This window comes from Impatiens glandulifera, chromosome 9 (genome assembly GCF_907164915.1).
Source record: "Impatiens glandulifera chromosome 9, dImpGla2.1, whole genome shotgun sequence".
Classification (NCBI taxonomy): Eukaryota; Viridiplantae; Streptophyta; class Magnoliopsida; order Ericales; family Balsaminaceae; genus Impatiens; species Impatiens glandulifera.
In genome coordinates, this window is record NC_061870.1 from 34,531,588 (window position 1) to 34,557,152 (window position 25,565).

Consider the following 25,565-nt stretch of genomic DNA (forward strand, 5'->3'; position numbering starts at 1 on the left):
CTAAAAATAAATAAATAAATAGAGTAAAAGAATATGAAAAAATGAATATTATTCAAAGAAGCATTAATTACTATGTACTTGACAAAATCATCTTTTCCTTCTCTTTTTTAAAAGGCTTTCACAAAATCATCTTTTTCTCATCAGCTGGAATCCCAACCTTTCCCCACTATATATCATGCCAATATTTTTATATAGTCCAAGGAAATATACCTAACTTATTTATTTCTTTATTTATTTAAAAATATATAATATTCTGGGTTGCTGTGAATAGAAATCCATCATACTCAAAGTTGAAACATTCATGCATCCATCTAATCCATCAGAATATTATTAACACTTATAAATTATAACTTCAAAACAAATACTTCAGTTTCAACTTTCAATTAGATACTTATGTAAATATAGACTCCATTTAAAATATAAATTGATTGGCCCAAAATAATTTAAATTTATTTTTGGGTATTCTAAACAAATAAATATCACTATAAAATAAAATAAAAACTAGTCTAAATTTATATATAAATAGAAAAATTAAGGAGAAGAGAGAGAAAAAGTTAGAGAGAGAGAGGGAGAAAGAGAGTAAAATATTGGCAAGATCATATCTCTTATAATTCTTTGCTGGAGTAGCACATTTCTTCATCATCAGCATCATCTACATAATAATTAAATGTGATTATACACAAAGTATTTATTAATTAATAATTTCTAGGGTTAGGTTCATCCTGTCAACTGTAAAATAGTCTCATCTCTCCAACCCCACTAACACTCTCTCTATATATAAATATATTAATTATCTAATAATCGATCGATCGATCGAATCCTCTCTGTTCTGTTCGTGCAGACTCTTCCAATATATATCTTATTTATATATATAAGTATATAGAGAGAGAGATTGATTGATCAAATGAAGAAAAGACAGATCAGGAAGGATATGGGATCAAGCAAATTAGTGGATCCTAGTACCTGCGTGACAAGAATTGTCCGATATGCGGAGTGTCAAAAGAATCATGCGGCGAGCATGGGCGGTTACGCCGTCGACGGCTGTCGGGAATTCATGGCTAGAGGCGGCGAAGGGACGCCGGCCGCCCTTGTCTGTGCCGCCTGCGGATGCCATCGGAGTTTTCACCGGAGGGACGAACAGTTGGAAGTAGTAAGTGAGTCATTTTGAATCCATCACTTTAATTTCTATATATAATATGGGTTTATGAATTAGATTACAATTTTTTTTATATGAATATTATAATTGAAAAATCTATTTATTGTGTGTATGTGTTTGTATAATTGTTTGTATCCAATCATATCATCCATATGTATATATCCATCCACTTGCATACGTATGATAAGGAAATTTCATAATTTAAGGCCGTTTATGTTAATTTATTCGATGTGACATCCACCATCAAATTAAAAAGCAACCACTATATTTATTTTCTATGTTAAAACTACATCTTTTCAATTTGGACTTTTAGTTCACCCCTCTCATCTTTTCATTTAATTATAAGGTAGATTCGTATTTTATTTACCATTTCAATATCTCAATAGTATTATTGTGTTATTAAGGATATGTCTTTTTTATTGAATTTGTAAATTATGTCTTATAAATCTTATTATTAATGCATTTTTTTAAATTGAGAAGAAAGAAATGCATGTATAATTAAATTAATTCAAAATAAAGAAAACTAATTAATTAAGACAATACCAACTTTTTTTTATTTAAAAGTGTGACTAACAATTTTTCATTAATTCACCATATGTGAAAATAAACAGTCACTAAACTAATATTTATCACAATTGAATAGACAATATTAAAAATAAAAGTCAAAGCATAAAACAAATTAAGTTGATCAAAAAAATTTGAAGTTGAGATGAATAGATATCAAACCTTGAATGAGCCCCTATTATTATTTTTTTTAAATTAGAAATACAGCATAAATCCTCAATTGAATTTTATGACATTTTGGAAATCAAATTCAAATTTTTTTAGCATGACTTTTTTCTATTTTAATAGGTTACATGAGCCATAATAATGAATGAACCAATTTGATTTTAATTGATCTAAATTTCGACTAACTAGAAAATTGTTTTATTAATTTGGGATTTTATTATTTGTACAAGTTTATTCTAAAGAATATTGTTTGACAAGACTCAAGAGAATGAGTTATTTAAAATAAATTATTAAAATATTTTTTTTATATATTTTAATAAAGAAATTAAATAATTTAATGATAAAATTATATATTAAAAATAAAATCTTAAAATACCCAAGATCAAAATCAATAATAAAGTGAATTATTTTTATATAGAAAATAAAAGGAAATGAAGGGCAGGTGAAAAAGAGATGACAAAAAGAGATTGATCTGTCATTTTGGAAAAGGCAAACAAGGAATTAAAGACTTTCTATTGGACCCACACGTGATCATAAGACTTTCATAATATTCCCTAAATAAAACTATTTTTTATTTAGAAGTTATTTCTGTTTTAATTTTGTTAATTATTATAATATTTCTTAGTATTTAAAATTTAAATAAGTAATTGAATAATTTAATAATTAAAAAGAAATAATATGTAATATGTGAATTTTTGATAAATAAACCCATTAATATCAAACTATTAAGTAACCAAGATGGAAATTTGGAAAAGCACCACCACCATTAAGCAAAGGACCGACAATATTTATTTAAAACTCTTTTTATCCATTCAATTTATTCACTAGTTTTAATGCTCCCTTTATTTAATTGTATAAGTGATCCAAATTTTGTGAATTAATAAATCCTAATAGAAAGTTCTTTAATATTTTGATTGGTGTATTAAAGCCCATTTCTATATATATATTTGTTCCTTGGGTTGGGCCTTTAGCTTTATTCTGATTGGTGTATTAAAGCCCACATAAAACCCAGCACGCCCAAACCACAAAAAAATAAAACTATCTTAATCGGACTCAGACCCGGACCCATCTACAACATTTTTCACCCTGTTTAATAATTTGCGTTAATTTATAGAAAACATGCTGCTAAATTCTAGAGTTACATCTACAATTTGTAAACGTTACTTTAAAAAAATAGTTATGTTTTTATTATTATTATATATATATATATAATTAACTATAAAAATATATAGCATATAATTATAAAATTGATTACATTAATTTATTTATTTCACTATTTTTCCTTTAAATCATAAAATTAAAATTTTTTATAAACTCATAAAATAATTCACAATCATAAATTTAAATATGAAGAATTTTATTAATTTATAATTTTACCTAAATTAGACTAGCTAGTTGTCCTCATATAAAATAAAATCATAAAATATAAAAAGTTAATTCACAATTTGAACTACTTATATACAAAGAATGGGTTAGATATTCTATTTATGGGTAAAATGAATAATAAATATGTTAACCAGCTCATTGTATAATGTCCCATAAGTATAATTATTGAAATTCAGACGTACAAATGGTTAGAGACTTAAATTATAACTCTTTCCTTTTTAGTGAATAGATCATCCTTAATACAATTTATAAATCAAATTATTAAAGCTATACATACAAGATGTATAAATATTATTATTTTCAAATAAAACCTTTTAAAAGAGAAGAAAAAAGCATTGCAAAGGTCAAAATGAAAGACATTAACACTTTTTAGTGTATAGAGGAATGAATGGGTTATATGAGCAGGGTAAGCCCATCAAGCTCGGTCGAGGACAGTCTATTAAATAAAATAAATAATGCATTTTTATAATTTTTTAAACATAAATAAGTTTTGCCTAATGGTTTGGGAAGAAAACATATCATTATGTTATAAGTTCAAACCTCGTAAAAATTTATTTTTATCATTTTTTTAGCAATTAAAAAACACGTTTTTTTTAAGCTACAGCGCATGCATAGAGGATTAGATTGTATTACGCATCTATGTTATTAATTTATTACATTGTAATGGTAATGAGCGAAAATTTAACGTTAATAATGGTGTTGGAAATGAAAATGATATGACAAAACAAGGTTATTGAAAAATAGAATTTATCTCTCCTATTATATTTAAGTCAAATAAAATGTTGGGACGTCATTTTCGACATCATTAATGACATCGATTGTTTTTCGATGTTTATTATATTATAATATATTTTTCAAACAGAATTATTTTGTAGGGTGGGTGCATGTGGGTCCGTTCGGTTGCTTTCTTCTCCGATGGGATATCGACACGTGTCTTCAATCTAAACCCGTGATCTCAGGGACAGATTTGGCATTTAATGGACTTTCATGTGCGAATGTATAATTTTGCCGATAGATTTTACCACTAATAAAGTATGAATTAAATGTGAATGGGACCCACCATTATCATAATTAATCGCTATAAATATTTCTTCTTCTTGTTCATCACTAAAACAACAAGAGAGTGAAAAAGAGAGATAGCCATGGCCAAGTCTGTATTCATTATGCTTCTACTACTCTTCTTCATTGCCATGATCTCCTTTGTGGCCACCACCACCACCACCACCACCACCACTGTAAGTCTCTTTTTATCACGTAAACCCTCTCACCGATTCATTCATTCATTCATTCATTCATTCATTCGTTAATTGAAATGTTTTTATGTAGGTTATGGCTGCAGATGCTCAATACAATCCAACTGTATGTCTCTTCGATCTTGAGCTAGCTAGCTAGCTAGCTCTGTTACAGTCTCTTTGTTTGTATGAATGCCATTATATATTAATTAATTCTTCTAATTGTTTAGGGATATGGGCAGGGAAGTCTGAAGAGCTATCGTAAGTGTTTTCATGTTGATCTATCAATCTATTGATATTGTCATATTGATGAATGAATTAATGGTGTATGCATGTATGCATGCAGAGTGCGGAGGAGAATGCTCTAGGAGATGCGGGAGGACGCAATACAAGAAGCCATGCCTCTTTTTCTGCAACAAATGCTGCTCAAAGTGCTTATGCGTTCCTCCTGGCTACTATGGCAACAAACAGCTTTGCCCTTGCTATAACAACTGGAAGACCAAACGCGGCGGACCCAAGTGCCCTTAATTAAATTCTTTTTCAACAACATCACCTTCTTCTTCATCATCATCATCATCCGATAAGAATAATTAACTTCTCCGGCAGCCCTTTATTATTATAATTATTGGCAAATGGCAGCACCAGCTGCAGTTTAATTAATAATAAGAGATTTTGGAAAATTTAGATCTGGATTGTTGTGTTTTTGTGCAATTAAACTGTGCCAACTTTTTATTATTTTTTATAAAATAAAGATCAATTTTCTGATGTCATGTTGACATATATAAACAATATTTAATCATGTTTAGTTTTAAGAGATTAAATCCCATTAAAAAAAAGTTTTAAATTGATGTAGATGTAATGGGAAAAAAAATCAACAATATTTAATAAATATAGTTAAGAACACAAGTGTGATTTCATTAAATTGAACTAGTATCCCTGTACAAAATAGAGAGAAATTATTCATAGTGAATCCCACTCATTAACAACAAACAAACAAACAAAGCCTAATAATGTAATGTAGACAATTACAATCCTCAAATTTCTTAATTAGTTTCCACTAAAAGTTTGAACAATGGTGTTATGCCATGGATCAGAAAGATGCTGCAACAGATTGTCAAAAGGCCCTTTCCCAGTCACATTGTGTTGAACCACAAATCCCAAGAATGCCAACATAGCCAATCTCCCTGCATCCATTCATTCATTTAAATATGATATTTTCAAATAAACCCAATATTTACATTCAAAACTTAATTAATTAATGCTTACCGTTTGCAATTTCCTTCTCTTTGGCTTCCAAAGTGGGAGCAAAGTTGAGAGGATTGAATATACCACCTGGGTATCCTACTTCACCTGGGGGTAAACTGTAGTTCTTGAATATAGGGTCCTGATTTACGCTTCCCGGGTTCTTTATGTCTTGCCACCGTCGGATCTCAACGTAATGAAACAATATGAACTCGATCACGAACAGGGTTGACGATGATGCAAAGTATTCTTCCTTCCCTGCATCGTACCATTTCGGAACGTTGATTATTCCGATGTTTGTGAATACCTCCGGAAGTAACATTCCGGCCACTCCTAACATCGCCCATCGCCCGTTTACTAACTCGGCCTGTACGAACCATTTTAGGTTTTCTGGGTCCTCTGCTAGTGCCAACGGATCAAACCCATTGTCACCGGCCAGACTACAAACACACACACACAGAGATCTCGATATCAGAGAACCGATCAAGATGAAGAATTGAAATTGAATTTCATTTACCTGCCATTGAGGTATGCCGGCGAGGTTAAACCGGGAAGCCATTCACCCTTCTTAGCTTCAACCTTGAACGATCTAATTGAGGCGTTTGATGACGTCAGTCTAACGGAGACTTCCTTGTTTAGTTTGGCGCCGGTAAGGAATCTCGGCCGGAGAACGGCGACTGATGCTTGAGTGGTGACGGCTGCCATTTTTGTTTTCCGGTGATTTGGTTTTCGTGATGATAGGTGGGAGATGATGAGTATTTATTTCATTTTAATTAGTTACATTCTTGTGGCTATTGTTGATTTCGCAAGATCTTTTTCAATTGGACGGCTGTGATTTCACAATGTGTTTTTTGATTAACCAATAGGGGACGAAGAAACAAATGCCCACCTTATCCTTATCCTAGGGATGCCATATCTACATGATCTATTTCTTTGCTGCTATTGGCTAAGAGAGGATCTTGTCTGATGACGTGGACCAATCACTGTTTCTGATATTTGTTTCAAATATTCCAATTTCTAATCATTCAGTTTATTAACAAAAGAAAAAATAATTACATGAACTGGTATAAGTGGATAGAAATTACAACACAAACATGAATGGAGAAAAGATCAAATGATCATTTTCAAAATTTTATTTAACCTGAAACAGAATAATTCCATGGACAGAAAGGGATGTTAAATCAATAACCTAAAAATAATTCTTATACAAAAGAAGGAATTATTCTTCTACAATGGCATGGAGAAGAAGAAGAAGAAATGGATGTTTTTCCATGTTTGAATTTTAGGGTTTAACCACTTCCATCAATGTGTCCATGAGAAGCAAGATGTGCCATGTATTGCTGCCACCCCCAAAATAAAAACAACAAAAAGTAAGTATTCAATTCCAACACATAATATGGGGAGATTTATACAAGAAACAAAAAAAATCTTACAGAGTGGTATGCATAGGGAGATTTTCCTTGTCTTTCAAAATGTTTAGCCATTACTGACCATTCAATAGGTCCCCACTCCTCCTCCTCAAAGCAATTCCCAAGGGCAGCTTTATACAACTGGTGATTCATTACACAAATTAAATATCAAGTTCATACACAAAACTAAACATCTAATTCGTGTTTCAACTCACCTTCCCAGTGTCTGTTAGGAGCTCTGTTCCAGCAGGGTAGGACGCGTAAAATTGGTCAGCTCTTGAAAATCCAGCTCGAGTCCTAAATTAATATCAAACCTACTACACAATCAGAATCCTCCTAAAATATTATATAACACAAACAATTGATTGCTTAACTGATATAGTACTAACATACGTGTTGCTTGTATAGGCATAATTCAAGACTGCAGAGAAACAAAAGAATACACTGCCTTTAACTATTCTCCTCAACTTCTGGATCTTCAGGATCTCTAAGAAACCATCATACACCTTCCTCATGATTCTTGCCTGCCTGCACACCATATCTTCTTTGTGATAAACAAACAAACAAACAAGCAGATTGACAATAATGATAGAACCATAACTGCTGCTTCAGCTTCTGGGTAGACAGAACACCAGGAAACATTGTCAAGAAATATATAAGATTTCCTTTACAATCTTTTAGACGAAATAAAAAGAAAGAAAAGGTGAGAAAGCTATGCACATTGAAGGAAGGTCTTGGTCCTGTACTCGATGTCACAAAACTTGAAGGAATGACTTCATTTTTTGAAAAGTTTAAAAACTTATTTATGTTGTATGGATGCTGTTAAGAAAATGGTGGCACAATACAAAACCATTACTCATTCATTAACATGAATGACTCTGTATGAAACTGTTTATGGCTAACCTCCACTAGTTCATGTTTCATACCTCAACAGCATCTCAAAAGTGGACATAGAGCAGATGACTTGTCTTCTCTAGTTCCATCTTAATCAAGTTCAAAGCATCAAAAGAACACAATTTGGGTTTATGAAGTCACATAGTTTTAAAGCTTAAACTAGAAAAATGCTTAAAAAAGATTTTGGGTACGATTAGAGAAGGGGAAACATGTTCTTACTAATAGAGATTTTAAAGATTTATTTACCAAGATGATTTAATCTGTCCATGCGTCCCTGAAGTCTGAATATCAATTAAGGCTACATATTCAAATTGAATTTCAAATAAAGAGCAATGTGACACAATGAATTTCAAAGCCATAATTCCAGCAAACACACAGTAATTGTAAGATATTTGTTTATCGCCAATCTAAAATCTGAGAATAAGAGTTCAAAGGACTTACTGCAGCTGCTGGATCCAGAATACTCCGTTGAAGATCCGATCGTTAAGAAGAAGTCGTCACTGGTTGTTAGGAGATGAGAAAGAGAAGAAAAAGATCACGGCAAGTTGTTATGGGAGATTAAAGAGAAGAATCCTCTGAAAATGACCGCCCTCTACTACTTGAAGAAGATAAATAACAACATGAGCTCTGCTCTGTCGTCGGCGACTCAAATCGAAGAATCCTCTGAAAATGGCGTCAAGCCCTCCCCGGTTTCTTTCAGTCCAGAAATGAAGAGAACGGGTCGGACGATCCGATAAATATCATGGGTTAGGCCTCGTTTGGTTACACGCCTATCAAATTAATATTTTCATATCCCTTTTAAACGGGAAATTGGACGAAATGACCCTACAAATAAGGGAAATTGCCTCCGTGGTCACCAGATAATTGAAATTGATCTGATGACCACTTATTTTTTTTTTGACGAATTTACCCTTTTCGCGTAACGCGAAGGGACTTCGCGTTTCGCGAAGTGAGACGCTGTGAAAAGTCCAGAATACCCTTAATATATAATAAAATCCGGCCATCTTTTTTTCATTTCTTTTCTTCTTCTTCTCTCTCTTCTCCCCTCTTCTCCTCCTTCTCTCTATAGGAGGCGGCTTCTGCGGCGACGATGAGCACCACGACGAGCACGAGCATCCCACTTGGTACGTTTATTCTCTTCAAGTTTCATATCTTCATGTTTTTGTTGTTCGTTTATCATCTTCACATCTGCATTTTCGAATCACTGTTTTTGTTTTTGAATCTGCATCTGCACCACGATGAGACTTAGCGTTTCGCTAAGCCTTAGCGTTTCGCTAAGCCTTAGCGTTTCGCTAAGACCTTCTCGTTTCTTTCTTAATCATCAATCACATCTATTTACCCCGATCTGCAGTTTTAGCTAAATCTTATGCTGACTTTTATGGCCAAAAGCAGAGTCTGGATTGAAATATTGTTTATTCAATTAATGTGTCAGTTGAAACCTGAGGAAGGTCCAGATTATGAAATAAATGTGGTTCCTTTAATTGTTTCTTCAACTAATACCTTACCAGTTTTTTTTCTTATGCTTTAGATGATGTCTTACTTTCCTCTTTAGAGAGATGGAAAGCTTCAAGTGGTATGTTTTATAGGGAAATCTTGTGCTTTCTTGCATGATTGAATTGTATCTTTGTTCAGATTGTTATATGTACTAAACCATTTTGAGATCTTATATGTCACTCTCTTTGTTTTCTATGGGGTCTTATATCTAGAGTGCTCTTCAAGCCTCGATAAATGGCAAATAATGAGGTGGAATCGAACGCACTTCGTGGAGTAGAATGGGAAGTTGTTTCACCTACAACATCGGCTGCTGCTGCTGCTGCTGGTACACATGCTAAAGACACAAATGCATTTTGGTCATTATTGGACAGCAGAAGGAAAGGTGGCAGGTTTTATCATTAAGATGGTGAAGGGACATCAATATTGCTAGTAATTTAAAGGGTGGAACTAACTATTGCACTTGTTAATATAAATTGTAGTAATTGGTTGTGAATTGTGATACAATTACTTTGATCATATGCAATGTTTCAAGTTAAAAGTTTTTTCTTTGCATACTTTCATTACAATCATAATGATGTTTTAAACCAAACTTTATTCATAGTGTTCCTAATGATGTTTTAAACCAAACTTTTAAATATATGTTATATTACTAAACAAAACTTTCAATTTTCTTGTTGCTATTTTACTAGCATCTTGTCTTGGTGTAGCATTCTGGATTGGAATTCAGTATTTTTTTCAGATTAACAAATAACAACTCTAGATATAGTCGATGTAATCTTTGTGTTTAGCATTGTTTTTATGAAAAAATCTTTTTAAAAAGAAGCATATTTGGACACTGTTGGACACAAAATTACAGAGGTTATATAACTACCTATATAAGTATATATAATGAGAACATGTTCTAAGAGTTACATCAACCTAGTAATAGTATTCTCATTCGTGGTAAAGAATGATCTTTATTGAGAGGTTTCAAGTTGATGGTGTGGGCAAGGCCTCTCCGGTTCTCCTCTAGTCCACATGATTATGAGATCTCCTCGTTTTCTTCCCAATGTGAACAAAGTGCCTGCATAGACAACAACAACCCATTAATTATGAGGTATCAAATGAAGTAAAAAAGGAAAAACTATAATTTAGATCTTGATAAGAGAAAATAATTGGTAATTTTCCAATAAGATCTTGATTATGAAAGTACAAATAAGCTGAATGAGTATAACCAAATGAAGTAACTAAAACTACACTATCTGGATCATAACCAAAGGAAGAAAAATCACTTTTAATTTTATGTTTGGTAATTTTCCAACAAGATTGTGAATTTGTGAGTATGATGATAGAGATAGTGACAAATACCTAATCCATATGCAATCATTGCCCATAAGAAATATCCTACTCTGAGATTCTTCTTTGATAACCAGTCAAACCTCTTCATATGCGCGCCTTAGCGTTACGCTAAGTGCTTAACGAAACGTTAAGTACTTAGCGTTACGCTAAGTGCTTAACGAAACGTTAAGTGCTTTGCGTAACGCTAAGTGCTTAACGAATCGCTAAGTGCTTAGCGAGACGGGAGACGCGAATCTTCCCTGAAACGGAACTCTAATGAGCTGCAAATATCATCATGAACAATAATGAACCAAAATATCAACCAATATGAAGAATAATGAACCAAATATCAACCAATATCAACAAATATCAACAAATACCAACAAATATCAACCAATATCAACCAAATATAAACAAATATTAACCAATATGAATAGATTAAACGATTTAGGGTTAGAGTTTGGGTTTGAAACATGGATGTGTATGATGAAAATCGATTCAGGTTAGGTTAAGTTTACTTATCTTTCATTTGATGTTGTTTTCCGTAGGCGCCCTCGCCGTCGCTTCGCCGCCACCGTCGAAGTTTCGCCGCCGTCGTTTCGCCGCCGCCGACGAACAGAGAGAGAAGAGAGAGAAGAGAGAGAAACGAAATGAAGAAAATGAAAAAAATTTAGTATATATATTCACACTGTTTCACTTCGCGTTTCGCGAAGTCCCTTCGCGTTACGCGAAAAGGGTAATTTCGTCTAAAAAAAATAAAGTGGTCACCAGATCAAATTTATTATTGGGTGACCACGGAGGCAAATAACCCAATTTTTAGGGTCATTTCGTCCAATTTCCCTTTTAAACTATTCATGTCCGATTCATTTCATTCCGATTATTTCCGCTTGCATCAAACTATTCATTTTAGAATTATGCATAATCTTTAAATTTAAAATAATTCTCTTCAAGTACTAATTTATATAATATAATTCTTTTTAATTTTATGAATCTTTCTTATGTAAATAACTAAAATCTTTTAACAAAATAACCATTAATTAGTTCTTCAAATAATATGATCTTGAACAAGTCCTAAAATACAGGGGAATTCTACAATAAAATTTCAAAACAAAACTATTCAAAAGAATCCAAGTTTGGTGATTATTCTTATTCATTTAATAATTGCGATCCAATGATCATGTTCTTTGACTCCAATTTAGAGCTTCTTAATGAAGATTAAACATAGATTATGATGAATATTTGAGTATGAGTTATAACCAACTACATAATTGAACTTCCATGTATTGTATAACTAGAACTTGATTTTAAGGAAAATAAATTGTATATATATACATTTAAAAAGAAAAAGGGAAGGGGGTTGGTAATAAAAATTATTTCTTAGAAACACCAGCTTCTTCAAGCTCCCTGATCCCTTCAACCTTCTGCTCAATTTCCTCAATCAGTTCTTCCCTCCACAATGCTGCCCTTGAAGATTCTTCAATGTCCTCTTGCTGCAACATTCATTCATATCATTAATATTATCATCAGATTTCTCTCTTTAATTAAATATAATCAAGAACATACCTTTTCATAAACCCAGTGCCCAGTACCATCTCCTCCATCTTTCCTATAGTGTTCTGAATCATAATATGGATCCTACAACCAACCAACCATTTACCCATTTACAAATCATCTAAACTATGCATAGAATGGAAGCAGATGAATTCAGTTGATGACATACTTTTGTGGAACCAAATACACAGCATCCCCAAACAGTGAACATTATATAGAAAGTATCTGTAAAATGAAATTGATCAAATTATGATTTCATTTGATTAGATACATTAATATTGTTTGTACTCACAAACTTTCTTGATGGCTATGTCGTTGAGATGCCAAATGGATTTGTGGGTTATGAGATCCCTTTTTCCTTCTGAGTGTTCAACCATTACTGCCATTAAAACTGACCAATCTATATGCACTATTTCCGGCAACGGCAAAGCCTTCACTTCCATCTTGTTTCTCTTCTTTTGCAACAGACCACCGCCGAAGTTTGATCTCAAACACTGCTTCATCTGCAATTATGGGTCGGGATTAGAAATAAAGAAATCCAAAATATATGAAATGAAATTATATGCATACTGGTCTGGATGAAAATGGGGAAAGATGGTCCAACTTAGATGCTTGAGGTTTGATCATTGTGAAGCTCATCACAGCTTCTGCCATTGTTGGATATTTTCAGGAAGATGAAGAAGAGATAATAAAATTAGGGCTGTAAGTTTATCAAAGAAACAAACAGAGGGAGGAGGAGGATAAGGAGAAGATTTTCGTCCGCCCCATCTAAATATTTATAATTTTCATTATATAATTGTTAGAATTTATTAAGTTATTTCAAAAACATTTATTTTATATACTATTTGACTTTCAATTTCAGTTTGTATCTATATATTTGTAAAACTGTAGTTCCAATGAAAAATTAACACTTTCTAAAATAAATTTATTTATGTACCATCATATAAATAAATTTTTAAATTCAGGTGAGATATATATTTTTTAAGAATTAGTGATGGACTAGGAAAAATAATTTATTTTGGAGGTAAACTATGACATCAATAGATAATTTTATTTTCACGATATTGTCTTTCTTTTTATGTATTTAGACGTCATTTCTAGTTAAAAGTAATAAATAGAGCAGTGTAAATGAAAGAAGAAATTAATAAGAAAAAGTTTATTGCATTTCTGTATCTAGTTTTTAGATAAAAAAATTATCATCTTGAATTATTTTTAAAAATATATATTATTAAATTCATATAACAAGATTTTAATATAACGATTTAAGTAAATAATTATTTTTTTATACTTTTTTTTTTATTTAAAAGAGTTATATATTTAAATAAATATTTGTATATTAAATACAAATAAAATAACTTCAACATTTTGTTTAAATAATTTTTAAAATTAATTATGACTCGGGACGGACCTAAGATTTCGAACGGGGTGGGTTTGAAAAAAATTTAGGGTAAACTTAAAATAATAAAGAAATTTTTTTGAAAAAACAAATATATAAAAGTAAAGTTTTACCATTTTTTTAATAATTAAATAAAAAACAATGAATTATATTAATTTTTTTTAATAAATTAGGGGTAACGTCATATTTCTACCGTAAAAAAAAAAAAAAAAAATTTTCGAAATGAGTTTCAGGCCACCCGAACCCCTACATAGATTCGTCCCTGATTATGACTATTTAGATAATAATTATATAGTATTAAATGATTGTAGAAATCAAAACTAGATAATAGAAATCTCAAGTGACCTATTTAAAAACAAAATAAGAATTTCAAAGTTTTGGTTTATGTTTGATTTCTAAGATTTAATTAAGTAATAATACTAACTACCTTGTTTATCTTCAATTATATTGAGATTTTCCGTTTGGAATATGATTATGATTGGATTTTCATTATTTTCAAAAAAATAAAAATATTTGTTTAATAATAATAAATTAGTAAACTATTAAATAAAACTCACCGGGACTTGATCGAGAAAGGAAGGAAGGGAGTTGTTTTCTATGGCAACCATTCAGGATAAGCAATTGTCGTCGCCTCACAATGCGACACGTGTCAAGCACGCGCTTCTTACAGAATTCCCTCTTTTCAGAAAGAAAGCAAATTCAGATGACGGATTTGCTTGCGGCGGACAAAAACTGAGAAGGAAATCCAGTCTAGAAGAAGAAGAAGAAGCTCAAAGAAGAAGAAGAAAATGTCAACTTCGTCCCTAGGTTCCTTTACTCTTATTCAATCTACAATCAATGGCTCTTCCCAGGGACTTCGTCTACAGAAGTTATCATTCTCCCGCCCTAGTTTACCTAACTTCACTAGGTAAATTCCATTCAATTCGTATTCAAAATCATAGGAGTAATTCGATTCCACTAGTTATAGTGTTTTGCTAGGTCATGTGAAGGTGAATTTATCTTAATATTTGGTTCAATCATATTTCCTGAAGGAAATCTCAATCTCTTGTTGTCAAGGCAACTTCTCGTGTGGATAGATTCTCTAAATCTGACATCATTGTGTCTCCATCTATCCTCTCTGCTAATTTTGCAAAATTGGGAGAACAGGTTTTCAATTTATATCTATTAGTTTGAACTTGAAGGACTGACTGACTGACTGACGATCTTTCAATTGATCTTTATATTTGTAATCTAGGTCAAAGCAGTGGAATTGGCTGGGTGTGACTGGATTCATGTTGATGTAATGGATGGTCGATTCGTTCCAAATATAACAATTGGACCTCTTGTGGTTGATGCTTTGCGTCCTATTACTGATCTTCCATTGGATGTACATCTGGTATATATCATTCCTTTTCATTACGCCTTAAATCACAACTGTCGTAAAACAGTTTAATAGAGTGAATTAAAAGGAACGCATTGCAGATGATTGTGGAACCTGATCAGAGAGTGCCTGATTTTATTAAGGCTGGAGCTGACATTGTTAGTGTTCATTGTGAACAGTCCTCCACGATTCATTTGCATCGTGCAGTTAACCAAGTGAGACATTCTTCATAACATTTTTGGAGTCTGGTCAAGAAATTTTGTTAATGATTGGTTTGCCCTTTGTCTCATAAATGATGTAGATTAAGAGTCTTGGAGCTAAGGCAGGAGTTGTGTTGAACCCTGCTACTCCTTTAAGCACAATTGAGTACATCCTTGATGGCAAGTCTTCTTTGCCTATTTTGTTTACACAATTTTCCATGAATTAAATGAAGTTAACAATCTGGGGTTTTGGTTGTCCACAGTTGTAGACCTAGTCCTAATCATGTCAGTGAACCCTGGTTTTGGTGGTCAGAGCTTTATTGAGAGCCAAGTGAAGAAAATCTCAGATTTAAGGAAATTATGTGCAGAGAAGGTAGTGTCACATTTACTAAAAAAATATGTATATAAATATGAAAAATATGAACATATTCACTTATATATTGTGCAGGGGGTTAATCCCTGGATCGAAGTGGACGGTGGAGTTGGCCCCAATAATGCATACAAGGTCTGTTATTAAGATTCTTTCTCGTCAAAATGTAATCTGGATTGGATTGTTTTTTCCATTTTGCTAAAAACTTTGAGTTTGAACTTGATTCCAGGTTATCGAGGCGGGAGCAAATGCTTTAGTGGCTGGTTCAGCTGTGTTTGGAGCTAAAGACTATGCTGAAGGTATGTGCTTCTACTTATTACATTTATGGATTGGTGGGTCACTCACTGCCCAGAAACTGGAAAGGAAGAATTATGGTGGTCTAATAATGTTTTGGACAAAATGGAATGCAGCTATTAAAGGAATAAAGACTAGCAAAAGGCCAGTTGCTGTTGGTGTATGAAATTCTAGAATCTTCCGATCATCCTAGGTATGAATTCTAGAATGTTCTGATCCGATGCTGTTGGTAAAGCTGGATTTTGGCGTGTAGAGAACATATATGGCAATTGTTGTGAATGATGTTGTGAGATAGTGAAGTAGTAGTATACAATATATGATTCGATTGTGCCTAAAAAAAAGACGGAAAATTGTAATAAGCATATTTTGCAAAAGGAAATGTAGGCTATTGATCGACATTTATGGCTGTAACAAATAATAATGGTCATGTGTGGATGTTTACCATCATTTTTTAGTTCTGAACTTGTTTTAAGTTTGAGATATTCTGAGTCAAAAACTTACTTGTTGTTTTGGCAAAATGGTGACAGATTCAACAAGCAAAGAATGGTTTCACAGACAGACCCATGTTTCATATATATTCTCCATGTTAAGCAAGGGATAATTTACCTTACAAGTTTGTTTGAATCCTTATTTTATTGTGTTAATTTTAATATTGGAAGCTATCCTGTTCTAAAACTAGAAGAACCCATTTAATGTCCCAGTTTTCTAAATTAATAATACAAATATGTCTAATTTATAGATTATATATAATTATATTTAAATATATTTTAAAATTTATTTATATATTTTTTTTAATTAAGACAGAAACGAGTCATATATATATATATATGGGAAATTTAACGAAATGACTCTAAAAAAGAGGATTAAATGCGTCGGTGAACATCGCATAAAATAAATTGCGCTGGTGACTACTTGATTTTTTTTTTTACGAAAACACTCCTTCGCGTTAGGGGAGGATTATCACGCGAAGGGAAGATATGTTAAAAGTTCAGAATGATCCTGCTTTCGCGTGACGATCTTCCACTTCGCGTAAAGATCCTAGCAATTTAATTTATGCTTTGGGTCACCAGAGCATTTAACACTATTTTGAGAGTTATTTCTTCAATTTTCCCAATATATATAGAATAGGATAATATTATTATTTTAGAGTCTTTCTTGCGGTCGAAGCAGTCTTCTTGTTCTTCTTCCCGCCTATAATAAGCCCAAGCAAAACCCCCTTTTTCTTTCCGAATAAAATCTTCCTCCCTCCTTTATAAATTTTCTTAGATCTCAGTTCTTACGCCGCATTTCCATTTCGCTTCATCCTCTCTCTCTCGCTCTCCTCCGTCGATTTGAGATGTTTTCAGGCGGTGATGACCGATCGGAGATAGCATTCTTCGACGTCGAAACTACTGTGCCTACACGATCGGGACAGGGATTCTCCATTCTCGAATTCGGAGCCATTTTGGTCTGCCCTAAGAAGCTTATCGAGCTGGAGAATTACTCGACTCTGGTACATCCATCCGATCTCTCTCACATATCCAATTTGTCCGTTCGATGCAATGGCATCTCTAAAGAAGCTGTCTCCACTGCCCCTAAGTTTGCTGACATAGCCGATAAAGTTTTCGACATTCTCCACGGTCTCTCCTCCCTTATTTTTCTTCCTTTTGCTCTGTTTCATTTGTATGATTTGTGGATTAAGTCGGCGTGTCTTCAATTTGCAGGGAGGATATGGGCGGGTCACAATATACTGAGGTTCGATTGTGCTAGGATAAGAGAATCCTTCTCAGAGATCAATCGTTCGCCTCCAGTGCCTAAGGGAACGATTGACTCTTTGGCTCTGTTGACTCAAAGGTTTGGAAGGAGAGCTGGTGATATGAAGGTACTCTATTTCTTTCTCATTCTAACCCGGAATTCTGATTGTTTCTTTCCTAGCTTAGATTGGAGGTAGGTGAAGGTATTCAAAGAATTAGCTCAATATTTCCTTGAAATTAGCAGTACTGTAGATCTTGTCTATTTTTGGAGTACTGTATTTGAATAATTCACTCCCATTTTTGAATCAAATCAGAAGAAGAGTCTTGCTCAAAGAAATGAATTCATTTATATAATTTCTCTTTGCAGATGGCATCTCTTGCTTCTTATTTTGGTCTTGGGCAGCAAACTCATAGGTATTTTCATATATAATCTGCAAACTATGTTTGTACAGTAACCTGTTAACATGATTCCCTAGTCTTTATTTCTTGTTTGTGAGGTGTTTCAAATAATAAATTCAAATTTCAAATGTGGATCAATCTTTCACGTAATGTAACAAACAACTACTGTTGGTTTGTTCTTGATTCTTCTACTTTTGGGTGTCTGTATGTATTTTTGGTGGATCCTATCTCGACCTGATATCATGGAAATGATAAAAATTTACTTCATTTTTAGACTAGAATATTGAACTTGAAATCTAAGTCCGGATTGGAACAATATGTTATTTTAATTTCTGAGAAATTTGTATGCATGATGATCTTTTTCAGGAGTTTGGATGATGTTCGAATGAATCTGGAAGTTCTGAAGTATTGTGCTACAGTTCTGTTCTTGGTACGATAATATTTAGATGTTTGAGCTTGGGAACATATTCTTTATTAAACAGATTTCTGTAATATATATATGTACAGGAATCCAGTCTTCCCGAGATATTTACAGAAAAGAGTTGGGTCTCTCCAAATGCAACCACAAGAAGTCGTAGTAATGGAAAAGCTTCTTCTCCAAGCTTCGAGACATCTCCATCTAATCAGAACCTGTCGTTATCATCATCATCTGTGAATCAACGAATCGAAGAGAACCATCCAATACTATCACTTGTGACACCAAACACCGGGGAAGAAGAAACCATTAATAGTAATGCGATAAGTCGAGCAGATCCTTTTGACATGAGCCAGCTAAACTATGAGATGGAGAGGGAATCTCACCATTCATCCGATCCCACATGGGAGGAATCTACGACTGTCTCAGATTCTTCTGTGATCTCTAATAGGTATTTTCTTGACTTTGTGAAGCCTGATGAGATTTCTATAGATTCCATAAGGGCGAATCTGGTCCCTTTCTATAGAGGAATTCAAAAAATACAAATACTGCACAAGGACGTCCCTCTTCAGATTTGTTTCGAGAAACTGAAAGTGAGGTTTGGAGTGAGTGCGAGATTCCTCGACTACGCCGGACGGCCGAGATTGAATTTCATGGCAGACGCTGACCCCACTATATGCCGCGTTTTGGATGCATGCGATGGTATTGTTCAGAAGTTGTTGGGTGAGAATTCGGAGTGGAGAAATGTTGTGACGAGGAAGCCCGGATTTTTCAACAAACCTACCATTCGATTGCATATACCTACTGCAGAAGATGCGACTGGTGTTAAATGGCTGACAGAAATATACGAGAAAGAATCACCCTCGTCGTCAACTAAGAGGGTTGTGTTCAGCAGATTCGATATTACGGAAATTGATTTGTTGTTGACTCCAGGAAGCCTTGTAGATGCTTACTTTTCATTGGAACCTTATGACTATCAGCAGAATGCGGGCATAAGATTGGTGGCTAAGAAACTGATTGTGCATTCGTATTGATTGGGGTAGTGTTATTACTTCTTAAGTTTGTGTGTTGTTGTAGGTGAAACTCCTCCTAATGCTACTTATTATTATTATTATTAATTCATTGTCCTACTCTTATCTTGAACAATATTAATATTAGAGAAAAATTTATATTTGATTAGAGATGATCTTTTAAGTGAATTAATTTATTATTATTTTATTAATTTGAATTTTCATGTTAAATTTTAGTCCATAATTAAGGATGAAATTGTCCAACGGTAACTAAATTGAATTATTCTGTTTGGAGCGGTTTTTTCTCCAAAATCGAATGGGATGGAGTGAGCATGATATTTGTGTCTCCGTCTCAATTCTACTCTTAACACTATAAAAACACAATTGAATATATAAAATTATTAATATATTTATTTATTATATTTTATAAGATTTGTAAGTTTATTTTTTATAATTATATAAAATTTCAATATATATTATATTAAAAAATTTGTTTATATAATTTTATTTTATAATTTTTTATTTTTTTTTTAAATTATTTTATAAATTGTATCCCACAGAACTTTTTTAAAATCGAATGAGGCGATGATATTAAAAAAATCCTGTAAATAAAAATAAAACGAAAATGATAAATGCATTGCATTCCATTCCCTACCTTAATAGAATGAGCAAGAACATTTAATGTGTAGGCTCTTATCTTCTCATCCCTAATTATTATAATAGAATGAGCAAGAACATTTAATGTGTAAGAAGTAATGAAATATAATGTATATAAAGTTTTGGATAAAAATTGTGCAAGTAATAAAACTTACGGAGAATATTGAAGTTAATATATCTTAAAATAAATAAATAAATAAATTAGGCTTCGCCCCTACGCGTCGGTATTATATTATATATATATATTGTTTCTCTTTCTTACGTCTTAAAGTTAGCAAGAAGAGGCCGAGTGTGAAAACTGGTGGCATTATTTCTATCTTCCATCCATCCATCCAACCGAAGAAAGAAGAAGAAGAAAAAAGAAGAAAGAAAGTAAAGGCAAGGCAAGATGGGATCTGGCGCTGGAAGTTTTCTGAAGGTTTTGGCCGCAAATTTTGATGTTCTTGCTGGGTATGTCAAATGTCACTGTAGTATCTCCTTTACCTAATTATTAAGCCTAGAGAACAACCTCTACTCAACTCAACTAAACTAATCATCATTATTATTATTAGTAGACTATAGTCCTTCCCTGCTTGCGAATTCAACTCAACTCAATTCCTTACCTAATTTGTTTACTACATTCATCTGATTTCTGATTTCTGATTTCTGATTTCTAATTTCTAATTTCTAATTGCAGGCCCGTGGTCAGTCTAGTTTATCCACTGTAAGTTTAGATTCTCTATATTTCTATTGTATTGTAGCTCAGATTTATTAGAAGAAAAAGAAGAATGTTCTTCTGACTCTTCCCCTCATATACTTTTGCTTTTTAGATATGCATCAATTAGGGCAATCGAAACCAAATCTGCTGAAGACGATAGGCAATGGCTTACTTATTGGATTCTTTATTCCATGATTACCCTCTTCGAGCTTACCTTTGCCAAACTTATTGAATGGTAATTTTTCTTTCTTTCTTTCTTTGATTGGTTGGATGGCAGTTTGAGGAAAACTGATGAATCATTTTGTACCCAATTAGAAAAAAGAAGAAACTTTTGTGTGTTAGAATCCACTTGAATTGCAAGAGGAATGTAAATGACTTGTGTTTTGTTGGGCAGGATTCCGATTTGGTCATATGCTAAGTTATTTGGGACCTGCTGGCTGGTGATACCATACTTCAGTGGTGCTGCATATGTTTATGAGCATTATCTAAGGCCATTGTTTGTAAATCCTCAGAGTATTAACATCTGGTATGTCCCGAGGAAGAAGAATGACAAGGATTTATTCAGTAAGCCCGATGATATCATCACTGCTGCAGAGAAGTACATTGCACAAAACGGCCCTGATGCATTTGAGAAGCTCATTCATAAGGTATGATTTTAATCTTATTTGTTTTTATGCAACTAATTGAAAATTTCACTGAAATCTCTTGCATATGGTGCAGACTGATAAGGAGTCAAAGATGAGGAGCGAGAGTTATAATCCATTTTTTGAAGATCATCACTCCCATGAGTACAGATACTGAGCTTTGCGACTTATCGTTGCCTTTATGATGAAGACTATTTGTTTAGATCGGGATGGATGGAATGATGTATTATTATTATTAGTTACGTGTGTGTTGATGCTACTTAAGATTAAGATGATGATGATGTTTTGCTGTTTGTTGCAGCAAATACAGTTCATGTTCTTTCTTTTTTATAAGGTTGCTAGAGACAACTAAACTAAACTTGGCTATGTAGATATAATTGTTTTAACTTGTGTGCTTCATGTGGCATTAATATATAATGTTCTTTTTTTCAGCACTTTTGACATTCATCGTCTTTTTATTTTGATTGTTTTTATATATGATTAAAAACAAATTCTAGAGTTTACTCTTAAAAAATATACAAGTTTGATTTTATGACGTAGGACTATTCAAGAGGTACTCTTCGTGATACCTTGTTCCTACTATTGGGTCGGTTTTGATACCACTTGTAACGCACCAAACTCAAGTATCGTTACCCATTAAGAAATATACTAAAAGTATCTCGAGACCAGTATTATCAACCTAGAGGTACCCTATAAAGGTATTTATAGTTTATTAGTGAAGTTCATATTTACTATAAACGTATCTATTGTTTATTAGTGAAAAATATATATTAACTGTAATTGATACAAATAAACAAATAATCTATGCTCTTTGTAACACTACAAAAAGCTCTGGGCTCCTGCTACACTACAAAAAGCTCCAGTCCTTTCCTCGGGTTCGTAGAATTGAGTTTCGTTTACCCACAACGGAGGAGCCCCACCATACAGGTAGCCAAAGTAGCTAGGAACAAGATGTCGTCAACCTCAATGAAACTCCAAAAGAAAATTTATTGGAAAGTCAATTGTATTTTTATCGCTTCTATTTCTGTTTCCTCTTAGAGAAGATCAACATTTTCTTTGAAAACATATATGCTTTCTTCTAATTTAATAACATCATTTAAAAAATGTTATTTGAATAAAAATGATCAATATTATAAATTTTGGTGGCAAGTCAGCTCAAAAATTAAAATATATTAGATAAAATAATAGGATAAAGTGTTAACCATTATTTTCTTATAAATTAATTACAATTTGTAAATATCTATTATATTATCTTACATATACTAAATTTATTTAAAAAAATGCTCACCCTAAAAAGATAAATAGAATTAAATTATAATTTTAAAAAAATAGAATTGTAATTTAATGTTAATTATTGTAAATTAAAATTAAAAATCATTACTTTAGAGTCAATTTCAAAGTTAAAAATTAGAATGGATTAGAAAATGAAAATGTTTGACAAGGGTTAACAAAAAACAAGAAACTAGCCTTAGCCATTCAAAGAAAACATTACTAAAATGCTTAAAACCAATGAGTTAGTTTTGGTTAAACAAACATGAAGAAGAACAAAAACAATCAATCAGTATTCCTCTCCTTCATCATCATCTTCACCATCACCACCTTCAGCACCAACTTCTTCATAATCCTTCTCCAAAGCAGCCAAATCCTCTCGAGCTTCTGAAAATTCACCTTCTTCCATTCCTTCACCAACATACCAATGCACAAACGCCCGTTTAGCATACATCAAATCAAACTTATGATCAATCCTCGAAAACACTTCCGCTACACTCGTCGAATTCGAAATCATACAAACAGCTCTCTGAACTTTCGCCAAATCACCATTTGGAACCACAGTTGGTGGTTGATAGTTTATACCACATTTAAAACCAGTCGGGCACCAATCCACGAATTGAATCGTTCTTTTCGTTTTAATCATAGCCACTGCAGCATTCACATCTTTAGGAACAACATCTCCTCTGTACATCAAACAACAAGCCATGTATTTCCCATGACGGGGATCACATTTCGCCATCATAGAAGCCGGTTCAAAGGCGCTGTTGGTGATTTCAGCAACTGAAAGCTGTTCATGGTATGCTTTCTCTGCAGAGATGACAGGTGCGTATGATGAAAGCATGAAGTGAATGCGAGGATAAGGAACGAGATTGGTTTGGAACTCTGTAACGTCGACATTGAGTGCTCCGTCGAATCTAAGGGAGGCTGTTAAAGAAGAGATGACTTGAGAAACAAGCCTGTTAAGATTGGTGTATGATGGTTTCTCTATGTCGAGTGATTTGTTGCAGATATCGTAAATTGCTTCGTTGTCTAGTAGAATCGAAACATCAGTATGTTCGAGAAGGGAATGAGTTGATAGAACGCTGTTGTAAGGCTCAACAACAGAGGTTGAAACTTGCGGAGATGGATATACTGTGAATCCAAGCTTCGATTTCTTTCCATAATCAACTGATAATCTCTCCAGCAACAACGAACCAAGACCAGATCCAGTTCCGCCTCCCACGGCATGAAAGACTAGAAAACCTTGCAGGCCGGTGCAGTTATCAGCCAATTTCCTTATCCGATCCAAGCAGAGATCAACAATCTCTTTACCAACTGCACATAGTAGTCAAATCTTACAACATTTCTTAAGTTTTGATTCTATTCTACAAATACAGCTAACTTGCTATAGATTCATGTCATCAATCCATAGATCGATTGATTTCTTAAGTTGTTAACAAAGTAGGAATTAGTACGATCTTACTTGTATAATGGCCACGAGCGAAGTTGTTAGCGGCGTCTTCCTTGCCGCTGATGAGTTGCTCAGGGTGAAATAACTGACGATAAGTACCAGTTCGGACTTCATCAATGACTGTAGGTTCGAGATCGACGAAAACAGCTCTAGGAACGTGTTTGCCTGCTCCGGTTTCGCTGAAGAAAGTGTTGAAGGCGTCGTCTCCTCCGCCGACGGTTTTGTCACCAGGCATTTGTCCATCAGGCTACAATAATCGTAATCGTTAATGAAAACAGTACTAATGGAGAAATTGATAAGAGTTTTTGGATCGAAGTTGTATGTATGTATCGCACCTGTATACCGTGTTCGAGGCAGTAGAGCTCCCAGCAGGAATTGCCGACCTGAATACCAGCTTGACCGATGTGGATTGAGATGCATTCTCTCATCTTGAACTGAAATATATGAACACTGAGAGAGAAAGAGGATGATGAACTGGATTTCTGTTATTCTGAACGGGGAGAAAGCTGGAAATGGTATAGCCTTGAGAATTATAAAGGAGAAAAGAAGCGGGAGAATGAGGTGTGGATATCCGTTTGAAATGAATTCAAAATTTGAAATGTAATTATAGAAATTCATTTCTTTGGTAAGAAATATATTATTCTTACCTTTAAAGCTGCAATTGACCGTACATAGAAATTTGGTCCTAGTTGGAAACCATGAATACCGTTCAAATTTGTATTATTATTAGAGAAAGGGACAACTGAAAATAAAAGAAAGAGATAACTTTTGGTTCCACTTACTTTTTCTTTTCAAATAATTTATTAATCCTTTTAGCAAAACAAAAAAAATTAATTCAAAAAAAATTTGAACTGCCTGATAATTTGTATGTTCTTTTTCAAGTTATTATTATCATATTGAAAAATAAAGTTTGAAACTTTTGTTTTGTTGTTAATGTGTTGCTTGATGCTTACAAGGGTTTTGATTTTGTATACTTTCTTTTAAGCGGGTTTTTTCACTTATTTTGAATAAAATTGGACATCAAAACTCAATTAAAATAATGATGAGCTCTAATATGATTTGAATGAAATAGTATTAAGACTCCAATAAGTATGACAATTTTAAGCATATTTTTTTTGTTTATCGAGAATTGTAACTGATGATTCATTATATGACCAAACAACTCATTTTTTGGATTTTGAGTTTCAACATTTTTTTTTTATCTTCTCAATTATTCATGTGAGCGTGAAGACAGAGTTGATCCCGAGTTTCCGGGCTC

At 33.1% G+C, this 25,565-nt stretch overlaps 9 protein-coding genes across 9 annotated transcripts; 5 read left to right on the forward strand and 4 right to left on the reverse strand.

Moving 5' to 3' along the window:
* The first annotated feature begins 889 nt into the window (after positions 1–889).
* LOC124916562 (mini zinc finger protein 2-like) lies at positions 890–1,385 on the forward strand. Its single transcript, XM_047457294.1, has one exon. The coding sequence runs from the start codon at positions 905–907 to the stop codon at positions 1,166–1,168; it is 264 nt and encodes an 87-aa protein (XP_047313250.1). The 5' UTR covers positions 890–904; the 3' UTR covers positions 1,169–1,385.
* Positions 1,386–4,384: 2,999 nt separating this feature from the next.
* Positions 4,385–5,173, forward strand: LOC124915633 (gibberellin-regulated protein 6-like). Its single transcript, XM_047456388.1, has 4 exons — positions 4,385–4,506; positions 4,598–4,630; positions 4,734–4,764; positions 4,850–5,173. Exons 1-4 carry the CDS (start codon positions 4,414–4,416, stop codon positions 5,029–5,031), a joined length of 339 nt encoding a protein of 112 aa, XP_047312344.1. The 5' UTR covers positions 4,385–4,413; the 3' UTR covers positions 5,032–5,173.
* A 224-nt stretch (positions 5,174–5,397) lies between these two features.
* On the reverse strand, positions 5,398–6,486 carry LOC124914563 (chlorophyll a-b binding protein 4, chloroplastic-like). The gene is made up of 3 exons (XM_047455142.1): positions 6,263–6,486; positions 5,770–6,185; positions 5,398–5,687 (listed from the first exon to the last, which is right to left on the reverse strand). The coding sequence occupies exons 1-3, from the start codon at positions 6,448–6,450 to the stop codon at positions 5,551–5,553; spliced, it is 741 nt and encodes a 246-aa protein (XP_047311098.1). The 5' UTR covers positions 6,451–6,486; the 3' UTR covers positions 5,398–5,550.
* LOC124914564 lies at positions 6,450–8,756 on the reverse strand. The gene is made up of 5 exons (XM_047455143.1): positions 8,490–8,756; positions 7,548–7,682; positions 7,370–7,451; positions 7,179–7,295; positions 6,450–7,085 (listed from the first exon to the last, which is right to left on the reverse strand). The coding sequence occupies exons 2-5, from the start codon at positions 7,667–7,669 to the stop codon at positions 7,035–7,037; spliced, it is 372 nt and encodes a 123-aa protein (XP_047311099.1). The 5' UTR covers positions 7,670–7,682; positions 8,490–8,756; the 3' UTR covers positions 6,450–7,034.
* A 3,320-nt stretch (positions 8,757–12,076) lies between these two features.
* On the reverse strand, positions 12,077–13,146 carry LOC124915066 (photosynthetic NDH subunit of subcomplex B 4, chloroplastic). Its single transcript, XM_047455715.1, has 5 exons — positions 12,981–13,146; positions 12,703–12,913; positions 12,580–12,635; positions 12,423–12,494; positions 12,077–12,349 (listed from the first exon to the last, which is right to left on the reverse strand). The coding sequence occupies exons 1-5, from the start codon at positions 13,062–13,064 to the stop codon at positions 12,230–12,232; spliced, it is 543 nt and encodes a 180-aa protein (XP_047311671.1). The 5' UTR covers positions 13,065–13,146; the 3' UTR covers positions 12,077–12,229.
* Positions 13,147–14,495: 1,349 nt separating this feature from the next.
* On the forward strand, positions 14,496–16,488 carry LOC124915798 (ribulose-phosphate 3-epimerase, chloroplastic). The gene is made up of 9 exons (XM_047456557.1): positions 14,496–14,713; positions 14,838–14,952; positions 15,041–15,181; positions 15,268–15,381; positions 15,468–15,546; positions 15,630–15,739; positions 15,815–15,871; positions 15,966–16,035; positions 16,147–16,488. Exons 1-9 carry the CDS (start codon positions 14,595–14,597, stop codon positions 16,194–16,196), a joined length of 855 nt encoding a protein of 284 aa, XP_047312513.1. The 5' UTR covers positions 14,496–14,594; the 3' UTR covers positions 16,197–16,488.
* A 739-nt stretch (positions 16,489–17,227) lies between these two features.
* LOC124914096 (protein NEN1-like) lies at positions 17,228–19,720 on the forward strand. Its single transcript, XM_047454573.1, has 5 exons — positions 17,228–17,649; positions 17,734–17,891; positions 18,131–18,177; positions 18,529–18,592; positions 18,670–19,720. The coding sequence occupies exons 1-5, from the start codon at positions 17,367–17,369 to the stop codon at positions 19,609–19,611; spliced, it is 1,494 nt and encodes a 497-aa protein (XP_047310529.1). The 5' UTR covers positions 17,228–17,366; the 3' UTR covers positions 19,612–19,720.
* Positions 19,721–20,505: 785 nt separating this feature from the next.
* LOC124914913 (HVA22-like protein a) lies at positions 20,506–22,019 on the forward strand. Its single transcript, XM_047455541.1, has 5 exons — positions 20,506–20,694; positions 20,921–20,947; positions 21,054–21,176; positions 21,336–21,588; positions 21,662–22,019. The coding sequence occupies exons 1-5, from the start codon at positions 20,633–20,635 to the stop codon at positions 21,740–21,742; spliced, it is 546 nt and encodes a 181-aa protein (XP_047311497.1). The 5' UTR covers positions 20,506–20,632; the 3' UTR covers positions 21,743–22,019.
* A 993-nt stretch (positions 22,020–23,012) lies between these two features.
* Positions 23,013–24,828, reverse strand: LOC124913870 (tubulin alpha-1 chain). The gene is made up of 3 exons (XM_047454303.1): positions 24,643–24,828; positions 24,320–24,554; positions 23,013–24,171 (listed from the first exon to the last, which is right to left on the reverse strand). Exons 1-3 carry the CDS (start codon positions 24,733–24,735, stop codon positions 23,144–23,146), a joined length of 1,356 nt encoding a protein of 451 aa, XP_047310259.1. The 5' UTR covers positions 24,736–24,828; the 3' UTR covers positions 23,013–23,143.
* Between the last annotated feature and the right edge of the window lie 737 nt (positions 24,829–25,565).